Source organism: Mastigoproctus giganteus, chromosome 10 (genome assembly GCF_048544385.1).
Source record: "Mastigoproctus giganteus isolate SK-2022 chromosome 10, ASM4854438v1, whole genome shotgun sequence".
NCBI lineage: Eukaryota > Metazoa > Arthropoda > Arachnida > Uropygi > Thelyphonidae > Mastigoproctus > Mastigoproctus giganteus.
This window is the reverse complement of record NC_143584.1, coordinates 115,307,720-115,328,890: the sequence shown is the minus strand read 5'-3', so window position 1 is coordinate 115,328,890 and position 21,171 is coordinate 115,307,720. Positions and strand designations below refer to the sequence as shown.

Sequence of the window (21,171 nt, the reverse complement as noted above, 5' to 3'; positions counted from 1 at the left end):
CACCAAACGGTTGATTGCTGGAACAAACTTCTATCTGTCATTCTGGAAGTAGATGGCTTAAATAAATTCAAGGATGAACTGGACAAATGTTTGGGGTAGATGGGATGGGTGAAATGGGAAGTGGTTTTTTTTTTTTTTTTTTGGCTGATGCTAATTAGTTATGATAATATTAAAGGAATTGTGTGTAGTATTACCGCTAATGTTTTCTACAATCATTTCTTGCAGTTTTTTCCTTAATAGTCATCCTGCACGTGGTGACACAAAGTGTGCAAATCTAACATCAGCAGCTATTTCAAGCTCTTTAGGTGGACATGACATGAATTTTGACTCTGCCAAATTGAGAGGATGAGAAATGGCTTGACAGCACTTGTGGACAGCTAAAACACACCGAATCTGTTGGGCAATATGAATGTTGTATACAAATACGTGTCATTTGTTGTCAGAATCAAACCATGTCATTCAACCCCATTCCCTACTAAAGGTTTTTCAGTAGACCCTGGATCTACAATTATTTAGAAGAACCAAGAATGCTAATAGAGGAATATCTTTAAGAAAGATAAGGCCTTGAAATCTGATATGTTATTTTATAATCTCTCTCTCTATATATCTGATGATTTATTATTTCTTTATTTATTTTACCAATGTCAGCTGGATAAACATTATAATATACTGTAGTTTTTTATTTCATACTGTTAAGGTAGTATGCTAAGAAGTTAGTCATTTTTTCCACCTCTGCATTGTACACTTAAAATGAAAAAAAAAAAAAAAATAAAAATAATAATACTAAAATATACTAATTAACAAACTGAGTTTTTTTATTAGTATATTTTAGTATTATTTCAAAACTAGCATAAAAATGTAGTAGTAGATTTTTAATGAAACATCTGGTAAATAACTGGCTAAACAATAAGCAATTTTACTGTTTATAATACTCCAGTAATTGTTTTACTGGGATATTCTATCAAACTAAGTTTTGCCTCAGTTTGAATATGAAGGATTAAAATTCACGAATTTGTTGAACTTTGTCCACTTTATAATCAATTGTCCAGTAAGAGAAACAATGAGTTATATCAGCTGAATAGCAAGATGAAGGGCAATGCTATTTAAGGCCAATCGTTGTGATTATATAAAAACTTAGGACAAAATCTTGTTTTATAGAATACCCCAGTACACAATTAAAATCTCACTTTTGTTGAGATTCAATAATGTAATGTTGCAATACAGGTTAGTTTTATTTGACTATGTATTATTTCAAGACAAAATAAGGGAATATATACTTACTGACAACCTGATATCTGCTGGTTCTTCTGAATTGTCACCTATTCTCCTAACACTAGAGAAATGCTCCCCATTATGATAAGAAATGTGAAGTTCACGTGCATCATGCTGATCTGTGCCCCTAATCTAAATAAATGATTTTAGCAAATAAGATAAGCAGGAGAAAAAAATTTATACATCTCTCTCTATATATATATATATATACACACACACACACACACACACAGTAGAGCATCGAAAATCCAAACAAGTCGGTATTTCTTTCTTTTTTTTTTTTTTTTTTTTGTAATTTTTTTTTTTTTTTGTAGTTGAATCAGCATTGGCCATTCTGTTTTGCTCCAGGATCAACGAGAGATTAGCATTAGCATTAGTAGAGGCATTTGATGCAAGAAAGCAAGCTTATGCAGCATCAGCCAAAAAAAAAAAAAAAAAAAAAAACCCACTTCCCCCCTCTGTTCGTTCAAAATACCTGTCCAGCTGAGCCTTAAACTTATTTAGGCTATCAACCTTTCTTTTTTTTTTTTTTTTTTTTTATGCTGGTGCCATAAAATAATTACAGTAAGTGCCAGTTATTGTGATCATGTTTATGAATTGAATTTTGATTCTATTAAAGGGCAATTCTAATAAGTGAAAATCAGAGGAATATTATCCACAGGCTATAAAAATGAAGATATAAAGCCAAAATTTACACCTTTTTTTCCCTTACTAATAAACAAATTAAATGATACGGGAAAATCAGAAGCATATTATCAATACGTTAGTAAAATAAATTCATGCTTACATACATAGCTTAATATATATACAGCACTAACTAAACACTTTGTAATCTGATATTTCTGTTCACTGACATTTGGGGTGGGGGGGTTGTAAAAGCTAAAACAGTAGAAAAAGATAGTCATTTATAAAAGAACATGGCACACAGAAATTGCAACTAACATAAGTGCAAGTGAGATACAGAGTAAAAAGATTCTGAACAGAGTTTTATTTTACTATACTTTAACTTTCTACATCTTTTAAAAGGACACAGAAATTTTTAACAATTGAATCATAGACAGGTCTTTGTTAACAACGTTTTATGAGGTTGGAAAGTCAACCATAACAGACATTAAAACAAGGAAAAATTTTTTTAAAGTTCACATCAAAACTTGATTCAGATAGTGAAAAAAAAAAAAAAAAAAAACACTACGAGAATAAATAATAACCCAGCCTTCGAAGATGCCATTTATTTGTGGTTCACACAGAGACGAAGTTCAGGAGAACCTATACCTGGACGTTTGTTGTGTGAAAAGGCACTGGATTTTAACAAAATTAGGCGGTCCCTCAGATTTTAAAGCTAGTGTTTTTAATTTAAAAACTTACTAAACTTTTTTTTTAGTCTCCCAAACAGTATATTTGATAAGTTTGAAAATCAGAACAAATCGGAAATCTGAATTATCTCTGATCCAAATCAGTTTGAATTATCAATGCTCTACCGCACACACACACACAGTCTTACCATTAATATTTGGTCACCTGCATATCTACAAATAATCTTTATTTACAGGAACAGTAATAGTGTGCTGAAACCTTAGCCTTTATGACAGCCTCTATTTCTATCAAACACTATTCACTAGTTTTTGTAAATGTCCTCCTATATTTTTCACCATTCAGCTTTCAAAGTGGTGACCAGTTTAGCTCTGTTCTTTGGGAAGTCTCTCTTCACATGCATCAGCCAATACAATTCATCCCAGAATCTCTATAAGATTAAGATCAGGGCTCTGAGCTGATCAGTCCAACTTTTTGACACTCATGTCTTCACATCAATCCATCAAAATGTGAGCCAATATGACATGGGGCACTGTCCTGCATCAACACAGCCTGTATGAGCCTTCCCTGACATGCTGCCACAAAATAAATAATGCATTATTGTCCAGGACATCTAGACAGACCTCAGCATTCATTGTTTTGTCCAAAACAATCAATGAACCCAAGTCAAACCATCAAAGAAGGTCCCCGGCCATTACATTTCCTACACCAAACTTCGTTCTCAGAGCGATACCGTCTGGCAGGTAGTCTCCTTAAGGCATCAGTCACACTCGTGAAAGACCGTCAAAACAGGTAGATCATGTACTGTGACTTGTCATTGAAAAGGACAGCTTTCCACTGGTCTACAGTCCAAGAATTGCAGGGCTTTAACACCAAGTTAAACAGTATATGGCATTAGTCAGAGTGATTAGTAGATGGCTGCATAACTGTGATAATCCACATCAAACAGCATCATGTGCAATGTACTGGTGCTGACATATCCCAAACTTCTCGCTGAGGGCTTGTGCGAGCGCAAAGATGTCGATCTATGTTGCAAGTTGACAATTATTTGTAGGGCTCTACTGTCATGTTCTGTCAGTTTCAGTGGATTTTTTTGGGTTATTTCATGACAGTTTTGGCACCAGTCTACTTGCATTAACAATCATACTACTGGCTCCTTGAAGGCCTAAAAGTATATTTCTAGTTGTGTCTGACACATGTTGCTTAGGTAGGACATGACCAACTATCAAAGGAGAAGTGTCTGGATATTAATGGTAGGGTGATTAGTGTGTGTATTAGACTTAACAGAAACAAACTTACCTGCCACAAAGGAGAGTTCAACTGGTGGATAACAATTACCAATTGGTGAAGGCGAGCAAAGGCAACTATAGCATCATTACCAGCATGAGTTCCTGGTTGAGCCAAATTTGATACTATAAGAAATAAGAAAACTTTAATGGATTGAACCTTGAAAATACTATAATCAAAATTTGACATATGCTGGAATACTATAATCTGCTACAATACTATAATCAAATTTTGGATAACCATTTTAATCTGTGGAAACCTTACAGTTCCATGTTCAATTACTTTTGTCACAATTCAGTTTAAATGGTTATCCTTTCTGTCTTTTTATTTCCCCTGTTCTTTTGTAAAACTGTAGAGGATAATTCAAAATTCAGTTCACAACTTCAGAAATTTATTGTGCAAATACAAAAGCAATGGAGATATAAAATGATTTAATATGAATACCTGACAACTTTTAGGATATGAAAACTTAACACATTGGCCTTCGCATCAGAAGAAACAAGGAAGTATAAAAAAGTTTTGCAAAAAAAAGGGCATTGTAATGAGAATTGAAATAATACACACCTCAGTATAAGTTAGGCTAAATCATCAGGTTGCATTAATTATATCAATAAAGAAATTTAAAAACACAACAGAAATACAAATAATTTAATTGCTGCTACTTACCTGTTGAACTGAAGACTGACACATTTAAATCTATATGTCAGTGCATATGGTTAGGCTATTCACCAATATTCATATTCATGAATGATATCATTTATAACTTAACCAAATAATGACTGGATTAGTGCCTGTGGACACACAGGCACTAATCCAGTTTAACACAAGCGCATTTGCAAGTTGACTCTTAAGAGAAACATTTTTGAATTTAACTATTTTATTTTTATTTTTTTTAAATTTCAATCTGCATTTTAAAGACAATTGAGTTTGAAAATAGGACATACATGTCTATATATATATATATTTTTTTTTTTTTTTTTCCCTCCACCCGTCCCCATCTAGGAAAAAATAAATCAAGCATCAGTTGACTGCTATTATTTTTTTAAATTTAATTATGTTTTATAATTAGTGAGAAGACCCAGAAATACGATATTAAAAATCTGTTTTAGTTCAGCATGAAGAGGCACATGATTGCATTCTATCCTAAAAATACTTTTATACAAATATTTACATGTCTTAAGGTAAGAGGAATAGAGTAAACTCTATTGATATGAGTTGATACGAGTTTCTGATTACTCTACAATATTTCTGGGTTTGACAGATAAAATCCAAGATTTCAAAATGTAAGAGCAATGAAGCTCAATTTTTCCTACTTTAAGTACTCTTGTTTAAATATAACATCAATATCATACCTTTATTGTAGGAAATCTTGACCCAACATCAAACTGATCCAGTTAATGTAATATAAAATCTTTAAGTATTAAAACGAGAACATATCCCTATTAAAGAATTGTTAAAAATATGTGATATTATATAAAACTAAACTTGTCTTCAATTCACATAGTCTGCTAACTGCTATCAAGGAAGAACCTAGTGCAGCCGATGCACATCAACCTACCCCAAACCTATCAGCAATGATAGACCAGAAAGAGAAGCACAATTGTCAAACTGTATTAAAACTACATTAAATTAAAACCGTATTAAAATATTATTAGGCTGAACTTTTTAATGCATGACCAGGTATTTTGGTTGAAACCGTTCTCACAAGAAGTAACAAGTTAAAACAATATCCACTCTCTTATACTTTAAAATAGGCGCATCACAACAAGATTATTACTGTTAACCAAAGTGAATCGTGCTATTCAGACATGCACGTGAAGGTCCACGAGTTCAAAATAGTATATGGTCTCTGTACATTTATAGAATAACAGTTTAATTTCATTTCAAATGTTTCAGCTATTAACAGTTTTATGTATTCTTTCTGTGAATTTATTACTTTAGCTTCGTTAAACAGAAAAACGTGGTTCTCCTTTGCATGAAAGGAAAGTTCAGATGCACCTGTCCTTTCCACCCTCACAGATGCCTAGTGTTATTGTAAACGCATCGAAAGATAATTTTGGGTAGAACCGATGTAAAAGGAGTTTTACTACCCACAAGCAATGTTATAGACGATATTCGTTTGCTCCATGTTAGAGAGAGAGGTTGGTTTCCTTGTCCTCAATATTGTCTGAAATTTACTTATTGGTTGTGCAACTATTTTGAATTCTGTATTTTTAAAAATGTTAATAAACTGCTCATACCATTGTTGTACATAAAGAACTTTAATAAAATATTTATGTGTGGTGTTTTTAATCACCGGAATCGATTCGGATTTTTGTTTCGCCTGTCGTTGAATGTTCCTAATTATGCCTAGTGTATATCCTCTGTTTAAAAATCTTGTTGTAAGTTCCTTGAGTTCGTCATTAAGGGTTTCTTGTATAGAACTATAACTATACGCATTGTGAATTCGGTTGAAAATGTTTATATGTAAAAGGATGGTAGCTCTAATAATGTAAAAATTTTCCTGCATTACTAGGTTTCTGATATATTTTAAACTACCATAAAATGTTAACCTGGGAATATACAGATTTAAGTGTAATTGTTCAATAGTTGAGATAAATTTCAGCTACTAAACCACTCAGGCTAAGTCTCATTGGAAGGCCAAAAATTTGTCTGTAGATATCCGATTGAAAATCAATATAATTAGCCTCTATAAGAAATCTGATTAAATTAAATATTTCGGCTATAGGTAACTTGGTTTTATTTAACATTATGGCATTACTGTTGATCAAATCCTATAATGTGTCGAATGAATATTTAACATCTACATTAGTATACAGTGAGACAACATCAAGGGAAAACAACCTATCATTATCTAACTTTTTATATTTTAATGTATTAAAAAGAGAATCGTAATTTTTATGCTAAATTTTAATGTAAGATGTAATGGTTTTATTTCATATAAATAAGATGCAAAAGCCGAATTTTTGTAGGAAACAATCGGTCTAATCGGATAACCCATTTTATGCAACTTTACTTGTCCAAACAAGGTCGGTACATTGTTAGTTCTAGCTTTAAGATTCTTTAATGTCGCCATTGTAATATAATCTTTTTTTCTATATTCTGTTAAAGTATTATTGAACTGTTTAATCAAGTTATCGAATGTACTAATTTCGCGTAATAATTTAAAATTTGCTCACGATCTACTCATTTACTCCGGTTTTTAAGTACTGTTATATATATCAAAATTTTATATAAGGAGACTGAGGTAACCCGGTCCATGCATCGCTTGGAAAATCATCTTGTGTATTTTCCTTTTGTTCATTGTTTTTAGAAACCCATGTATCATTGGTACCACACTTACACTTGCCAGAAATTCATTATTCATACAGTTGTCAGCATATTCATTTATCACAATCCATTTTCTGATGTATTTTAATTTGATCATCGTTTTAGTGTACATGAGACAATTTTAATTGTTTTTTAACCTTGGATATAAGCATCCTCCTTTTAAAATTCGTTCTCTCTTTTTGTTTCATTCTTCAAGTTTTTTTACATTGACATGTTTTACATCGACACATTTTAATCGTTTTCTCCCGGACTTAGTCATTTCATAATACCTATTTTTGCTCATTCTTTCGAACAATATGAACAACCATTTATATGATTTGGTTCAGGAATAAATTGGAATTACATTAAAATATGAGACACAGAAATTTCATATTAGGTTTCTCAAATATTGTTTAAAGTCTAATCTAATCCCCAAATTCACGAGGGTTTCCCTCAAACAAAAGATAGCAGGCATATAGAAATTACCTTTTAAAGTATCTCAACAAACAGTCAAGATGAAATTAGATGGCAGAATTATTAGTAAGAATAAATACTTTAATCAACTAAAAAAACCTCTGAAATAAAGTTAAAAGATATTTATATTCTAACAATTGGAATTTCTTAAAGTCAGTTACTGAAATTAGAAAACGAGCGTTAGAAAAAGAAATAAATACTAGACACATACACAAAATACAACATCTAATTATGGCGAAGAATAGATTTGTTGTTCGAATGGAGAGTAATACACAATCTTATAGTATTGAAAATACGACACAACGTAGGGGTGGAAGGTATTAGTCATATTACACAACATGAGGCAACGGATTTAGTTACACCATACAATGATATTATTTTGAATGAGACAGATATGCAGGGAAATAATGCAAAACTTGGTGTTGTAAATTTATCCACATAATTTATCCACTGTTCAAATAAATCTTCTAAGAAAAGGACTTAATTATAATCTGCCACCTACATGACTTTCAAAAAAACAAATAGTAGTTGAATTTGAATACGGTTTAAGGAATACTAAAAATAAGGAGGGATTAATACAGCTGATAAATAATGTTATAAATAACTCTAAGGATCCTAATATACCCAAATTATCAAAGCAAGAAAGAATCAGATTATAAAACTTAAAGAAAAACGATAATATTGTAATACAAAAAACAGATAAAGGGGACACGGTGGTTGTCTTAAATAAAGAGGATTACATTGAGAAATTGAAGAGTATCATATCCGATAATTCCACCTATCGATTGGAAAATAGAAGTACGTTCGATAACTTGATTAAACAGTTCAATAATACTTTAACGGAATATAGAAGAAAAGATTATATTACAATGGCGACATTAAAGAATCTTAAAGCTAGAACTAACAATGTACTGACCTTGTTTGGACAAGTAAAGTTGCATAAAATGGGTTATCCGATTAAACCAATTGTTTCCTACAAAAATTCTGCTTTTGCATCTTATTTATACAAAATCATAAAACCGTTACGTCTTACATTAAAATTTAGCATAAAAAATTCCGATTCTCTTTTTAATACATTAAAAGATAAAAAGTTAGATAATGATGATAGGTTGTTTTCCCTTGATGTTGTCTCACTGTATACTAATGTAGAAGATAAATATTCGCTCAACACATTATAGGATTTGATCAACAGTAATGCCATAATGTTAAATAAAACCAAGTTACCTATAGCCAAAATATTTAATTTAATCAGATTTCTTTATATTGATTTTCAATCGGATATTTACAGACAAATTTTTGGACTTCCGATGGGACAACGTAATTAATCATACGAGTTCTTTTAATAATATACACAGGTTGGAACAAGAAAAATTAGGTGAGAACTCTATAAACTTCCTTAACTTTACGTTAAGAAGGGTTAATGATAACATACACTTTAAAATATATTGGAAACCTAGTAATGCAGGAAAATTTTTACATTATTCGAGCTACCACCCTTTTACATATAAAAGGAGTATCATTTTCAACCGAATTCATAATGTGTATAGATATAGTTCTATACAAGAAACCCTTAATGACGAACTCAGGGAACTTACAAGATTTTTAAACAGGGGATATACACTAGGTATAATTAGGAACATTCAACGACAGGCAAAACTAAAATCCAAATTGGTTCTGGTGATTAAAAACACCACACATAAATATTTTATTAAAGTTCTTTATGTACAACAATGGTATGAGCAGTTTATTAACATTTATAAAAATACAGAATTCAAAATAGTTGCACAACTGATAAGTAAACTTCAGACAATATTGCCGGCAAGGAAACCAACCTCTCTCTCTAACATGGAGCAAATGAATATTGTCTATAACATTGCTTGTGGGGAGTATAACTCCTTTTACATCGGCTCTACCCAAAATTATCTTTCGATGCGTTTACAATAACACTAGGCATCTGTGAGGGTGGAAAGGACAGGTGCATCTGAACTTTCCTTTCATGCAAAGGAGAACCACGTTTTTCTGTTTAACGAAACTAAAGTAATTAATTCACAGAAAGAATACATAAAACTGTTAATAGCTGAAACACTTGAAATGAAATTAAACTGTTATTCTATAAATGTATGGAGACCATGTACTATTTAGGACTCGTGGACCTTCACGTGCATGTGCGAATAGCACGATTCACTTTGGTTAACAATAATAACCTTGTCGCGATGGGCCTATTTTAAAGTATAAGAGAGTGGATACTATTTTAACTCATTACTTCTTGTGAGAACGGTTTCAACCAAAATACCTGGTCATGCATTAAAAAGTTCAGCCTAATAATATTTTAATACCGTTTTAGTTTAATATATAGTTTTAATACAGTTTGTCAATTGTCTTCTCTTTCTGGTCTATCATTGCTGATGGGTTTAGTTTGGAGTAGGTTGATGTGCATCGGCTGCACTAGGTTCTTCCTTGATAGCAGTTAGCAGACTACGTGAATTGAAGACAAGTTTAGTTTTATATAATATCACATAATTTAACAATCCTTTAATAGGGATATGTTCGCATTTTAATACTTAAAGATTTTATATTACATTAACCGGATCAGTTTGATGAGTGTTGGGTCAAGATTTCCTACAATAAAGGTATGATATTGAGCTTATATTTAAACAACAGAAACAATCCAGAAATAATGTAGAGTAATCTGGAACTCATATCAACAATGATAGGAATAAGAGAATCTATGCAAAAAGAATGCCTGCACCAGTACTATTTTGACCTTTAAACTGTTTTTGAAGGCCTTTAAACTGCATAGACAATGCAATGGTCTCAATCCTCCAATAAAGCAAACTTGACTTTGCAACGAATTGCTCTGATATGGCACCACTTCCAAATAGAAGGCCTCACTAAGGTAGTTAATCAGTCATTTGTTTAACATGAGACCACTATGACTGTGTTTCAGGACCAACTGGTTCCTCATCAGATAGTATGTTGGTCTATATGAAACACTTGTAAAGAAGAAACTTGTCAGATGAAACACTTGTAAAGAAGTTATTTGATGTTCAGTTTTCAAAGTTGTAACATAGCTAAAGCTATCTGTTTTGCATTTGTGTTGCCAATAGAGGCTATCTGATGAAGGACTGGTTAGTTCTTAAAGAGACTGTCATAGCAACCCCAATCTTTTAAGCAAACAGTCAGTGAATAGGCTGCATCTCAAGTACTGTATACAGGTCTGGAGGCTTCACTTTAGAAAGCATTTGATGGAATGGGTGCAAAGAAATGCAACCAAATTGGTGAAGGGAACAAAAGGGCTTCAGTTTTGAAAATTACAGCTTCTTGAGACCAGGCACCTGTGGGGAGATCTGAATGAGGTGTTTAAAACCTTGAATGGATTGAGTAGGCTGAATGTTAATGGCATTCTTCCACTTGCAGAGACTACACACATTTGGAGGCTACACACATTTGGAGGGATAGATATGTGGAAGTTTGCCTTCAGCCAGCAGGTGGTTGCTTGTTGGAACGGGCTTCCATCTGTTGTAGAAGTGGATGGGGTAGAATAAATTCAAGGGAGAACTAGACAAATTCTTGAGGGGTACAGATGGGTAAACTTTTTTTGTTGTTGTTGTTTGATGCTACATAAGCTTGCTTTCTTGGATCATTTGCCATTACTACTATTAGTAGTCATCAAGCGAAAGCAGATTATGAGAAATCTTTGGCGAAGAATGCAAATAAAAACAGCAGACTTCATTACTTATGTAAACTAAAAGGAAGGAGATGAATCAAATTGGTCCACTCAGTATCGATGGTTTGACTGTACATGATCCAGTTCAGGTTGCTGACAAACTGAATGACTATTTTGCAACTAAATTCACCAGGAGGAATTCCTTACAGAAGGGGATGCCAGTTTATCAAACTCTAACAGGGAGCAAAATAATTTTGTAATAACTGAGAGGAAAGTGGAAGAGAAATTGAAGTCAAACATGAAAAAAAAGTGCCTGGGGTGGATGAAATTTATCCATTTAAATTAAGGGAGGCAACGAAGGAAGTAAGCAAACCCTTAGACATAATTATGAGAGCATCCTTGGATTCATGTTAGATTCCCGTACACTGCAGATATGCGAATGTCTCCCCAATACATAAATGATCAAGAGCGACATGAATAATTATAGACCTGTTAGTTTAACTTCTGTTCAAGAGAAAATAATTGCATCACTGGTAAAGGAAATAATGCAGGATCATCTAAACAAAGCTGCAATTACAGTAGATTCTTGATTTTCCGGGATAGATGGTAAAAATATTCATAATAATTGCAACCATCATTAAAAATAAATAAATAGTGTTGTGTTATATTTAAATAATAATAATGTAACTAAATGAAACAAATAATGATGTAATTCCACTGGATAAAATTGATTAAAAGGTAACTGACTGTACAATAAAATATGAAATTTTAAAATGCAATGAATAAATTACAATAAAACAATGTGGATAAAACACGAGATAATAAAAGTGCTAAAACTCCGTAGCCTTCAGAGGCATCCGCTTCCTTTTTCAACAGTAAGGTTTATCGTATGGCACATCCTTAAATATCAGCAGGCTCACGGTTCTGCCCATGCTCTTGTAGAAACACGTGCTGAGAAACGTGAGCCTGCTGATATTTAAGGATGTGCCATACGATAAACCTTACTGTTGAAAAAGGAGGCGGATGCCTCTGAAGGCTACGGAGTTTTAGCACTTTTATTATCCCGTGTTTTATCCACATTGTTTTATTGTAATTTATTCATTGCAGTTTAAAATTTCATATTTTATTGTACAGTCAGTTACCTTTTAATCAATTTTATCCGGTGGAATTATATCATTATTTATTTCATTTAGTTACATTATTATTATTTTAATATAACACAACACTATTTATTTATTTTTAATAACGGTTAGTGTAGGTTTGTGCAGTTATTATGAATATGAATATTCCCAACCCCAGAGGCCTATTTGAAGATTTAGATGGTAAAAAAAAAAAAAAAAAAAATTCCCAGATAATCGATTTCCCGGTTTATCCAAATATACAGTACGTTCCCAAAATACGTAAGAGATATGCTTCCAGACTTCTTACGTAAGTTGAGTTTTATGTAACTCGGGAATGACTAAAAAAAAAAAAAATATTGGTACTATATCCCTGATATGCCAAAATTACAAAAACCACATAATATCCTCAGAAGAATGAAGAAAAAGTTATATATTTTTAATTAGTTCAATTAAAAACTATCTGGGGACAGCAGTGAAGTAGCCGGAATGGCACATAAGAAAAGTAAACATGCATGTTATTGAACTGTAAAAACTGATTTGTATTTCGTAGCCTTGGTTATTATAGTTGTTGACCTTATTGGTGCCAATTGCTTCACTGCTTCTCATATTGTCTTTCTCCTTTGTGTTCACCGTTGCCACTGGCAAATCTGAATTTCGCGTGATACTTGTTAATGTTTGGCCATTTTCATACATCCTTATTATTTTAATTTTCTGATCCAACTCGATCGCTTTTTTTTTTAATAGATTTACTAGTACCGCTGTCACTTATTCTCTTAGTAGGCGCCATGATAACAGTCAAAATTAAATTTTCTGAAAAGAACTTCATAGGGTTAAGGAGAAAACTCACTATTATCACCTCACACGAGCTCACATTTTACTAAAACACATTTCTGGAGGTCACTGCCATAAAACAATAAAAACAATTTGCACTTTCCAGGTTGCTGGATTTTTCTGTTAGTGCATCTAATTATAAATGGGTAGTAAACTCTATCTGATTGCATTTGTGATAATACCAATAGCTGGAATTCTGTGGGTTTAAGTTATTATAGTGAAATGTGTGTCCCTTTCACTGAAATCTTCAGTCATATAAAAAAAAAAAAAAAAACGTTACGGACTTGCTGTATCGAAAAACGTTCAGCAACCTATGTAAAAAGTATGGCAATAGATTAAAAAAACTTACCACATAGTAGTTGCATGTCCAATACGATGCTTCTCTTTATTTTTTATGATGTCGATTTTAAATCATTAGATTTAAAATCTACCCTTTATTTAGCTTCCCTTTATTTTTTAAAATGACACATATGGTTTGGTCACCAATGTTCTAATGGTTCTTTAGAGATTTAATGGATGTACCATTTTCAAGCTTTTGAATAATTTCAAGTTTTTGTTTAATTCTCTTGCATTTGCCCATCATTTTTGCGATTTCTAAACAACAACAACAAAAAAAAAAAAAAAAAAAATAGTTACCATAAAAAAAATTCCAACATTCCTGACATAAATAACGAAACAAAATTTGCCCTTTTGCAGTGTGATGAAATACAACAATCGACGTGATGCACTAAAACAAACTAAACATTTGGTCTTTTTTTTTTTTTTGAGTGACGGGTGTGAAGACAGCAGGGGTTTCAAGATAATAGGCACAATAATCTCATAATCTGCTTCTTGTTGCTCATTTATGACTTGAAAAACATCTGTTTATACCTATTCTAGTTATTACTTGAATTTTATGATTTCAGGTTGATTATTTTTTGGATTTTTTTTTTTTTTTAATTTGGATTCTTGAAGTGTCCCAGTTAATCGAGAGTGCACTGTATACTTCAGACACATCATGCGTTTGTTAAGGGGAAATGTCTGACCAATTTCATTGGATACCTATGATATGGTCATAAAGGAATTGGATGCAAAATATAATTTTGATATCACATACTTAGATTTCAGGAAAGCTTTTGATGCTATTGCACATAAAAGGCTGCTATACAAATTGGAGCAATGTGGCATTAAGAGAAAGTTGCTGCTATGGATAAAGGGATGGGTGAGTGGGAGAATGCAGAGTGGTAATCAATGGACATCGTACTTCGTGGACTAATGTTATTAGTGGAGTTGTGTTGGACCCCATTGGTGTTTTATATATTTATCAATGAAGGCATATCAGGCTTAATTACTGCAGTACGTTACCACAGAGTAATGTACCAAATGTGTGTCACTACACTCAGGGCAGCGAAAATCAAAAAAGATCTGGGGTTAACTGTGCGCAGTCATATACGAAGTTCTCTGAGCAATGCACAGGCTGCCAAGACAGCTCATGGAGTTTTGTTAACAATATACAGCAATTTTGCTAGCAGGTATAAGGCAATGATCAGGCCACATCTTGAGTACTGCATGCATACAGGTCTGGAGGCTTCATTTTAGGAAGGATGTAGAGCTGCTGGAGCAAGTACAGAGAAGGGCAATGAGATTGGTGAGGGGAACAAAGGAGTGCTCTTACCAAGAAATGCATCAGTTCTGCAAACTGCAGTGTCTGGAGACTAGGCAACTGTGAGGGGCTGAAGGCTTTAAATGGATTCAGCAAGCTCAATGCTGAGGTGTTTATTCCTCTTGCTCAGACCACACACATGAGGTGGCACAAATTCAAATTGAGGAAGGATGGTTGTAAAATAGATGTGTAGAAGTTTGACTTTAGTCAGCAGGTGGTTAATTGCTGGAATAAACTTCTGCCTCGTTGTGGAAGTTGATAGCTTAAATAAATTCAAGAAAGAAATACAGAAACTACTAGAGGGAAAGAATAGATGAAATCAGAGATTTTTTTGCTGATGTTGCATAAGCTTGCTTTCTTGCATCATTTGCCACTGCTAATCTACCTCCTAGTATTGTCTAGTGACAGAGGATCAACCATTCCATTATGTGAAATGTATACCACACTTGGAACCCTGTTTACATTGGTTCACAACTGGTCACCTCTAGTATGCTAAGTGCAGTGTTTCTGACCTTGCAAATGGGATATACCCAAGGTTACTAACAGTCCCACCATCATGAAGATGCAAGAAGAGGATTTTGTTCCCTCAGAATTATTGGATTTGGCCAAATTTCATTCTATTTTATTCACAAGCGGGACCTTAATGTCAATTCCATCGTTTAGATTCCTCGATTAATTTTCAAGCTTGGATGAATGTTTGTGACAAACCTCTAGACCAATTTTATTGAAATAGCTTATTGCAACACAACTAGTAAGTAACATTTATGTATTCCATTTTGAACCAAAGCCTACAAACTAAGATAAAATATAAAAAAGGCCAAAAAACAAAATTAACTAAATGAAAGTGCCAATTTTACTAGCAAAATGATATAATAAATAATAGAATGATAAAGGACATGTTCCAGCTAACAATCCTGGAGATATTAATTTTAATATATAATTTTATATATTTAGCTTTTAGATTCTAAATTCTGAGGACAAAATAAGAAGATAGTCCAGCATGAAGCTACTAAGAGGGCTCAGTCCTAAGAAAATTATAGACACCAGTCAAATGCAACTCAGGAAATGACTGTGGCAGATATAATATGAAATAATAGTGTAATAGTTAAAAGTAATGTTAAACCACTACCAATTCCTTAAATGTTGCTTTCCAGGTAATTCTCCAGTGGGGCAAAGCCAATTCAATTAATTTCAATACTTCTAAAACTCAGTCCAGTCATAGTTTTGAAAAAGGATTCTCAGGCTCATATACAGTAGACCCTTGCTAATTCGGTTTAACTGGGGAGAGAGGTCATCCGGATTAGCAAAACAAGAGATAGCCCTAAAAGACAAAAAGCCTTAGAACACAAGCAAATAGAAAAACGAATGATATAGATAATGCTGATGAAAATAAATAAAAAAAAAATATCACTGTACAGCATTTATTTAAAAACTATAAAAAAACAATACATTTATCCATCGATAGAAGAGTCAGAAGTTGTACAGCAGACTTTCGATTTACTGGGATCGGATTAAACGGGACACTTCAAGACTTCAAAAAAAAAAAAATAATAATAATATAATATATATATATCCACCAGAAATCAAAATTCAAGTAATAAATAGAATATGTATAAACAGATGTTTTGCAAGCCGTAAATAGGCTACACGAAGCGGTGTTATAAGTCGTGATTGGGAGACAAATGTAACTATCCAGCAACCTCTGCTGTTTTTGAACCCACTTCTAAAAAAAAACCCCAATGGAAAGAGAACAAATGTTTAGTTTGTTTTAGTGAATTGCACTGATTGTTGTGTTCCGTTGCACTGCAAAAAGACAAATTTTGTTTCATTATTTATGTCAGGAGTGTAAATTTTTTTTATATAGTAAATATATATTTTTTGCTTAGAAATTGCAAAAATGATGGATAAACGCAAAAGAGCTGTGATTTCAATTGAACAAAAAACTTGAAATTATTCAAAAGTTTAAAAACTGTGCATTCATTGAATCTTTAACCTATTGGCAACAATGTGGTACATCGGTGGTACATTACACATAACGTAATGTACCATTGATGTACCACATCGTTGCCAACATTTAATGAACCACTATAATGTTGGTGACCAAATCATACACAACATCATAAAAAATAAAGGGAAGCTATTAGATTTAGCAGGCACATCTGATAAGAGTTAAAGGCATGACTATCGGAAAAACAGTCTACATGCAAGGACCTCAACAAGGCAGTGTTGTTGCGGTTTAGCCAACAATAATATAAACCCATAATATATAAAATATGTTTAATTTATGTACATACACAAGGAAGTATGCAAATGAAGCAATATAGGCAATAACATCCTTTCGACTGACAATGTGGTGTGTGTGTGTGTGTGTGTGTGCGCGCGTGCGCGTGTGCAGTCAAGAGTGACTCATCTGCCTTCCTACATATATCCCATGTGTCTTTCAAAGTACAGTACTCAACTGTGAAAAATTTTTTAATATTTTGATCAGGATTAAGTGTAACTAGACTAGCGAGGGTTTATTGTATCTGTATTGGGGATTACCCTGATGTCTAATCTCTCTTGGCATAAGTACATTACATTACCCTGATGTCTAATCTCTCTTGGCATAAGTACATTACAAATATTGTTTTTTCTGCATCTAAAAAACTGGATTTTCTCTTTCGTTCTCTGTGTTACTTTTTTTCTAAACAGCTGTCCAAGCTGTACAAATTGCAAAAACACCCCTATGGAATATCATTCCCACATCTGAGGTGGTGCCCCCAAAACCTCTCAGGCTCCTAGACTTCATTCAAAAGAGAGCAGACGGATTAATTAATGACTCATCTCTAACAGTCTTCCCACTCTGTCTCACAGATGTTCTTTTTCTGCTGCATGCCTTTTCTATAGAAACTTCCACGGGCACTGTTCTTCCGAATTGGCTTTTATAATTCCCCACTCTCTCTTCCAAAGCAGTCTGAATGCGTACTGCAACCAGTCATTCTTTTACTGTCCAACTTCAAACTCACAGAACCAACTTTTCTTCTTCATTTATTCATTCAATTTCTGTTATAGGGAACAATCTTTTTTCATATGTATCTCCTGAAAATTACAACTTACAGAAATTCAAGTCTAATATCAATAAGTATCTTCTTTCATGTTTTCAACTTTCAGCCCAATGATGGTACTAAATACTACAGGTTATAATACCTCTTGTGCTTGGGGTTCACATTAAAAAAAAAAAAAAAAAAACCACATTAAGAAAGTTGTTGCAATCAAAATTTTTCACATTTTCATAGTGGCGAAAATTTGTGGGGAAAAAAAAAAAGTCTTCTAAATTCAATTTTTCTTTAACACATACTGACAGCTATTTTACTTCAAACTCAATTTTGAAAGCTTTGTTTGTTTGTTTGTTATTTAGGAGCATTAGCAACTAAGGCCATATTGCTCCGGGATATGCAGTGGTCATTCCCTGACATTTCAGCATCCTCTGTATTTGGTGGTGACGGGCTCGAACCCCGGTTTAATCAAGAAGCGTGTGCTACGCACTGCTGCTCCTTCCCACCTGGCTACGGAGGCGCCTATTTTTTTTGAAAGCAATTCATTGATTTTAATAATAATGAAAATTCATTTACATTATTTCAAAATTCACTTCAAATTAAGGTTGAAAATGTTGAAGGAAATCTACAGCTGGAACTGACTAACTTAGTCAAATCATACTTTTAAATTAATGTTCTTTTTTACCTGCACCAATTATAGTAACAAAGAATTTCGCTATGTGGAAAAAAAATTATTTTTACAAAGTATGTAAAAATTTAATTTTATATACTTTGTGCACGGAAATTTAAGGATGAAAAACAAAATCAAAAACTGCTCAAGATTTACAGACAAACATTTGGAAGATTTATTAAAAATCTTCTGAATGTTTTCAAATAATTTCGAATTTAACAATAAAAATCAAACATATTACAAGTAAAAAAGCAAGCACAGTGCTTTCGTTAATACTTGTAAATAATTCATCGTATATGTATCAATATTTTCCTGTCATTAAGTAAAACTTTAATGCTTGTGTTGTACACCGAAAGACAGAATTAATAGATTACCTGATTTCTGAGCAACGCGATGCTATCATCTCTCACGCTAGTGGATGAACCCACCACTTGGCAAATATATAGGTACATGCATTCATGTAGATGGTAATTCGATGTCAATATGGATAAGTGTCTTGAGTTAACCAACTTTGAAAGAGGGATGATAGTGGGTGCCTGATGCATGGGTCACTATTGCGGAGGTAGAACAAAAATTTCACTACCCCCGTTAAATAGTATCAAGAGTGTATCTGGAATATACCATTTCCATCTCATCGTGGACAGTGCTGTGGGTGGAGAAAGGCAGATGAATGTTGCTGTCGATGTCTGTCTTGCATTGCTTCAGCCAACAGGAGAGCAACGATGGCACAAATCACCACCGACTTCAACGAGGGAGGTGCCAGAAATGTCTCCACCAAGGGAGCTGCCGACCCACCAGAGTTCCATTGCTAACACCATGACAGAGGTCTATGCCTCAGCTGAGTGAAAGAACATCAGCAAGGGACCTTGGATGATTGGAAATAGGTCTTCTGGTCTGAGGAGTCCAGATTCCAGCTATTTTGAGTGGATGGAGTGGTGTATCTGGAAGAAACCGCACGAAGCTATGCGCCTATCTGTCAACAAGGAACTTTTCAGGCAGGTGGAGTTGGTAATGGTTGGTCTGGGGTGTGTTCAACTGTCACACGCTGGGACCTCTGGTATGTCTAGATGCATCTCTGAACAGTCCAGGTTACGTGCCCATTCTTGCAGACCATCTGCACCCCTTCATGGTCATCATGCACCCACAGGGCAATGGATTCTTTCAGCAGGACAATGCACCTCCCCACAGTTGTAGGTTCTAGAACATGTTTTGAAGAGCATTCCGCAGATTTCACCACCATAGAATGGCCTTCCCGTTCACCGGACATGAACCCTGTGGAGCATATTTGGGATGCTGTGGAGAGGTCCATTCGAGCTTTGGATTCTCCACCCAGAAATGTGCCGGAACTATGGACAGTGGTGCAGCAAGCATGGATGGAAATACCTGTGGAATGCTTTCATGAACTAGTGGACTCAATGCCTCACCATGTGACTGCCCTTATCCAAGCAAGAGTTGGCCTACCCATTACTAGGTAGTAATACCCATGATTTCTGTCCACTCGGTGTAATCATAATAATAATAATTGATTATTATTAGTAAAAAGTTTATTTAAATTTATTCATGTTGTTTATGGTTATTGTTATTTGGTTTTTAGGAGCATTAGCAACTAAGGCCATATTACTCCAGGGATATGTGGTGGTCATTCCCTGACCTTTCTGCATCCTCCGTATTTGGTGGTCACGAGCTCGAACCCCGGTCTAATCAAGAAGCGTGTGCTACGCAGTGCCACTCCTGCCCACCTGGCTACAGAGGCACCTGTTGTTTATGGCTAGGCATAATATATGTATGTGCAGTTGACTGCGTAATAAAATAGATTTTATAAAATGTGAAACAAATTTTTGAATTCAGTCTACCTACTACTCAATGTTTCTATGTGGCCCTCACTTCAAAAATTTGGATGCCCATGATCTTGGGCTTCACTGAACAACATCCAACAGTAGTCTGCCAGCATATTGAATTATGGCTTTCCTTTTAGTGCCATTCTACATGAGATTTCTTGACATAACCATTCACCATGTTCATCACTGATAGCAACAAGATAGGGGAGAGGGGGGGGGGGCGATCTAAAAGGTGATTGCAAGAAATGTATCTTTGAAGACATACTACTGCACATTTTTTAAGGCATCCAAGTAATTTTAACATCAGCATAATTTATGCTCTAACATGGCAGTGATCATTTTAAAAAAATTTTGTTGTTCTTTCAATTGGGTTTTATATGGCTTCAAATGTACTCACTTGCATAAGTTGCAATGGTGTTCAAAAGCTAAGAAACAGAAAAAACAAATCCATTTTTAAATAAAAATGAAACCAAATATTTGTCATTTTTGAAACTGAACAATCTAGAGTCTGAACCCATAAACACAATCTGCAAGTTATTACAACATACAAAATCAAGTAGCAGCGGCGGCAGCGGCGGGCGGGGAATGATGGAGAAGAGATTTTTTTGGAACCTCTGCATTTTATGTTTACATTCACACAACCAATTTCAGGTGGCCATCACATGTGAAATTGTCATGGTTTGCTGAGGTACAGAACAACAGGGAGAAAGAAGA

At 33.9% G+C, this 21,171-nt stretch overlaps 1 protein-coding gene across 4 annotated transcripts in view; it reads right to left on the bottom strand.

Annotated features, from left to right (window-relative positions):
• LOC150079240 (OTU domain-containing protein 3-like) overlaps positions 1 to 21,171 on the bottom strand; it is a 154,332-nt gene that overhangs the window by 93,239 nt on the left and 39,922 nt on the right. For all 4 annotated transcript variants that reach the window (XM_090382743.1, XM_090382742.1, XM_090382744.1 and 1 more), the window contains 2 exons: positions 3,883 to 3,995; positions 1,282 to 1,404 (listed from right to left, as the gene is read on the bottom strand). In XM_090382743.1, coding sequence (XP_090238869.1) covers positions 1,282 to 1,404; positions 3,883 to 3,995 — 236 coding nt within the window. The remainder of the gene's footprint in view (positions 1 to 1,281; positions 1,405 to 3,882; positions 3,996 to 21,171) is intronic.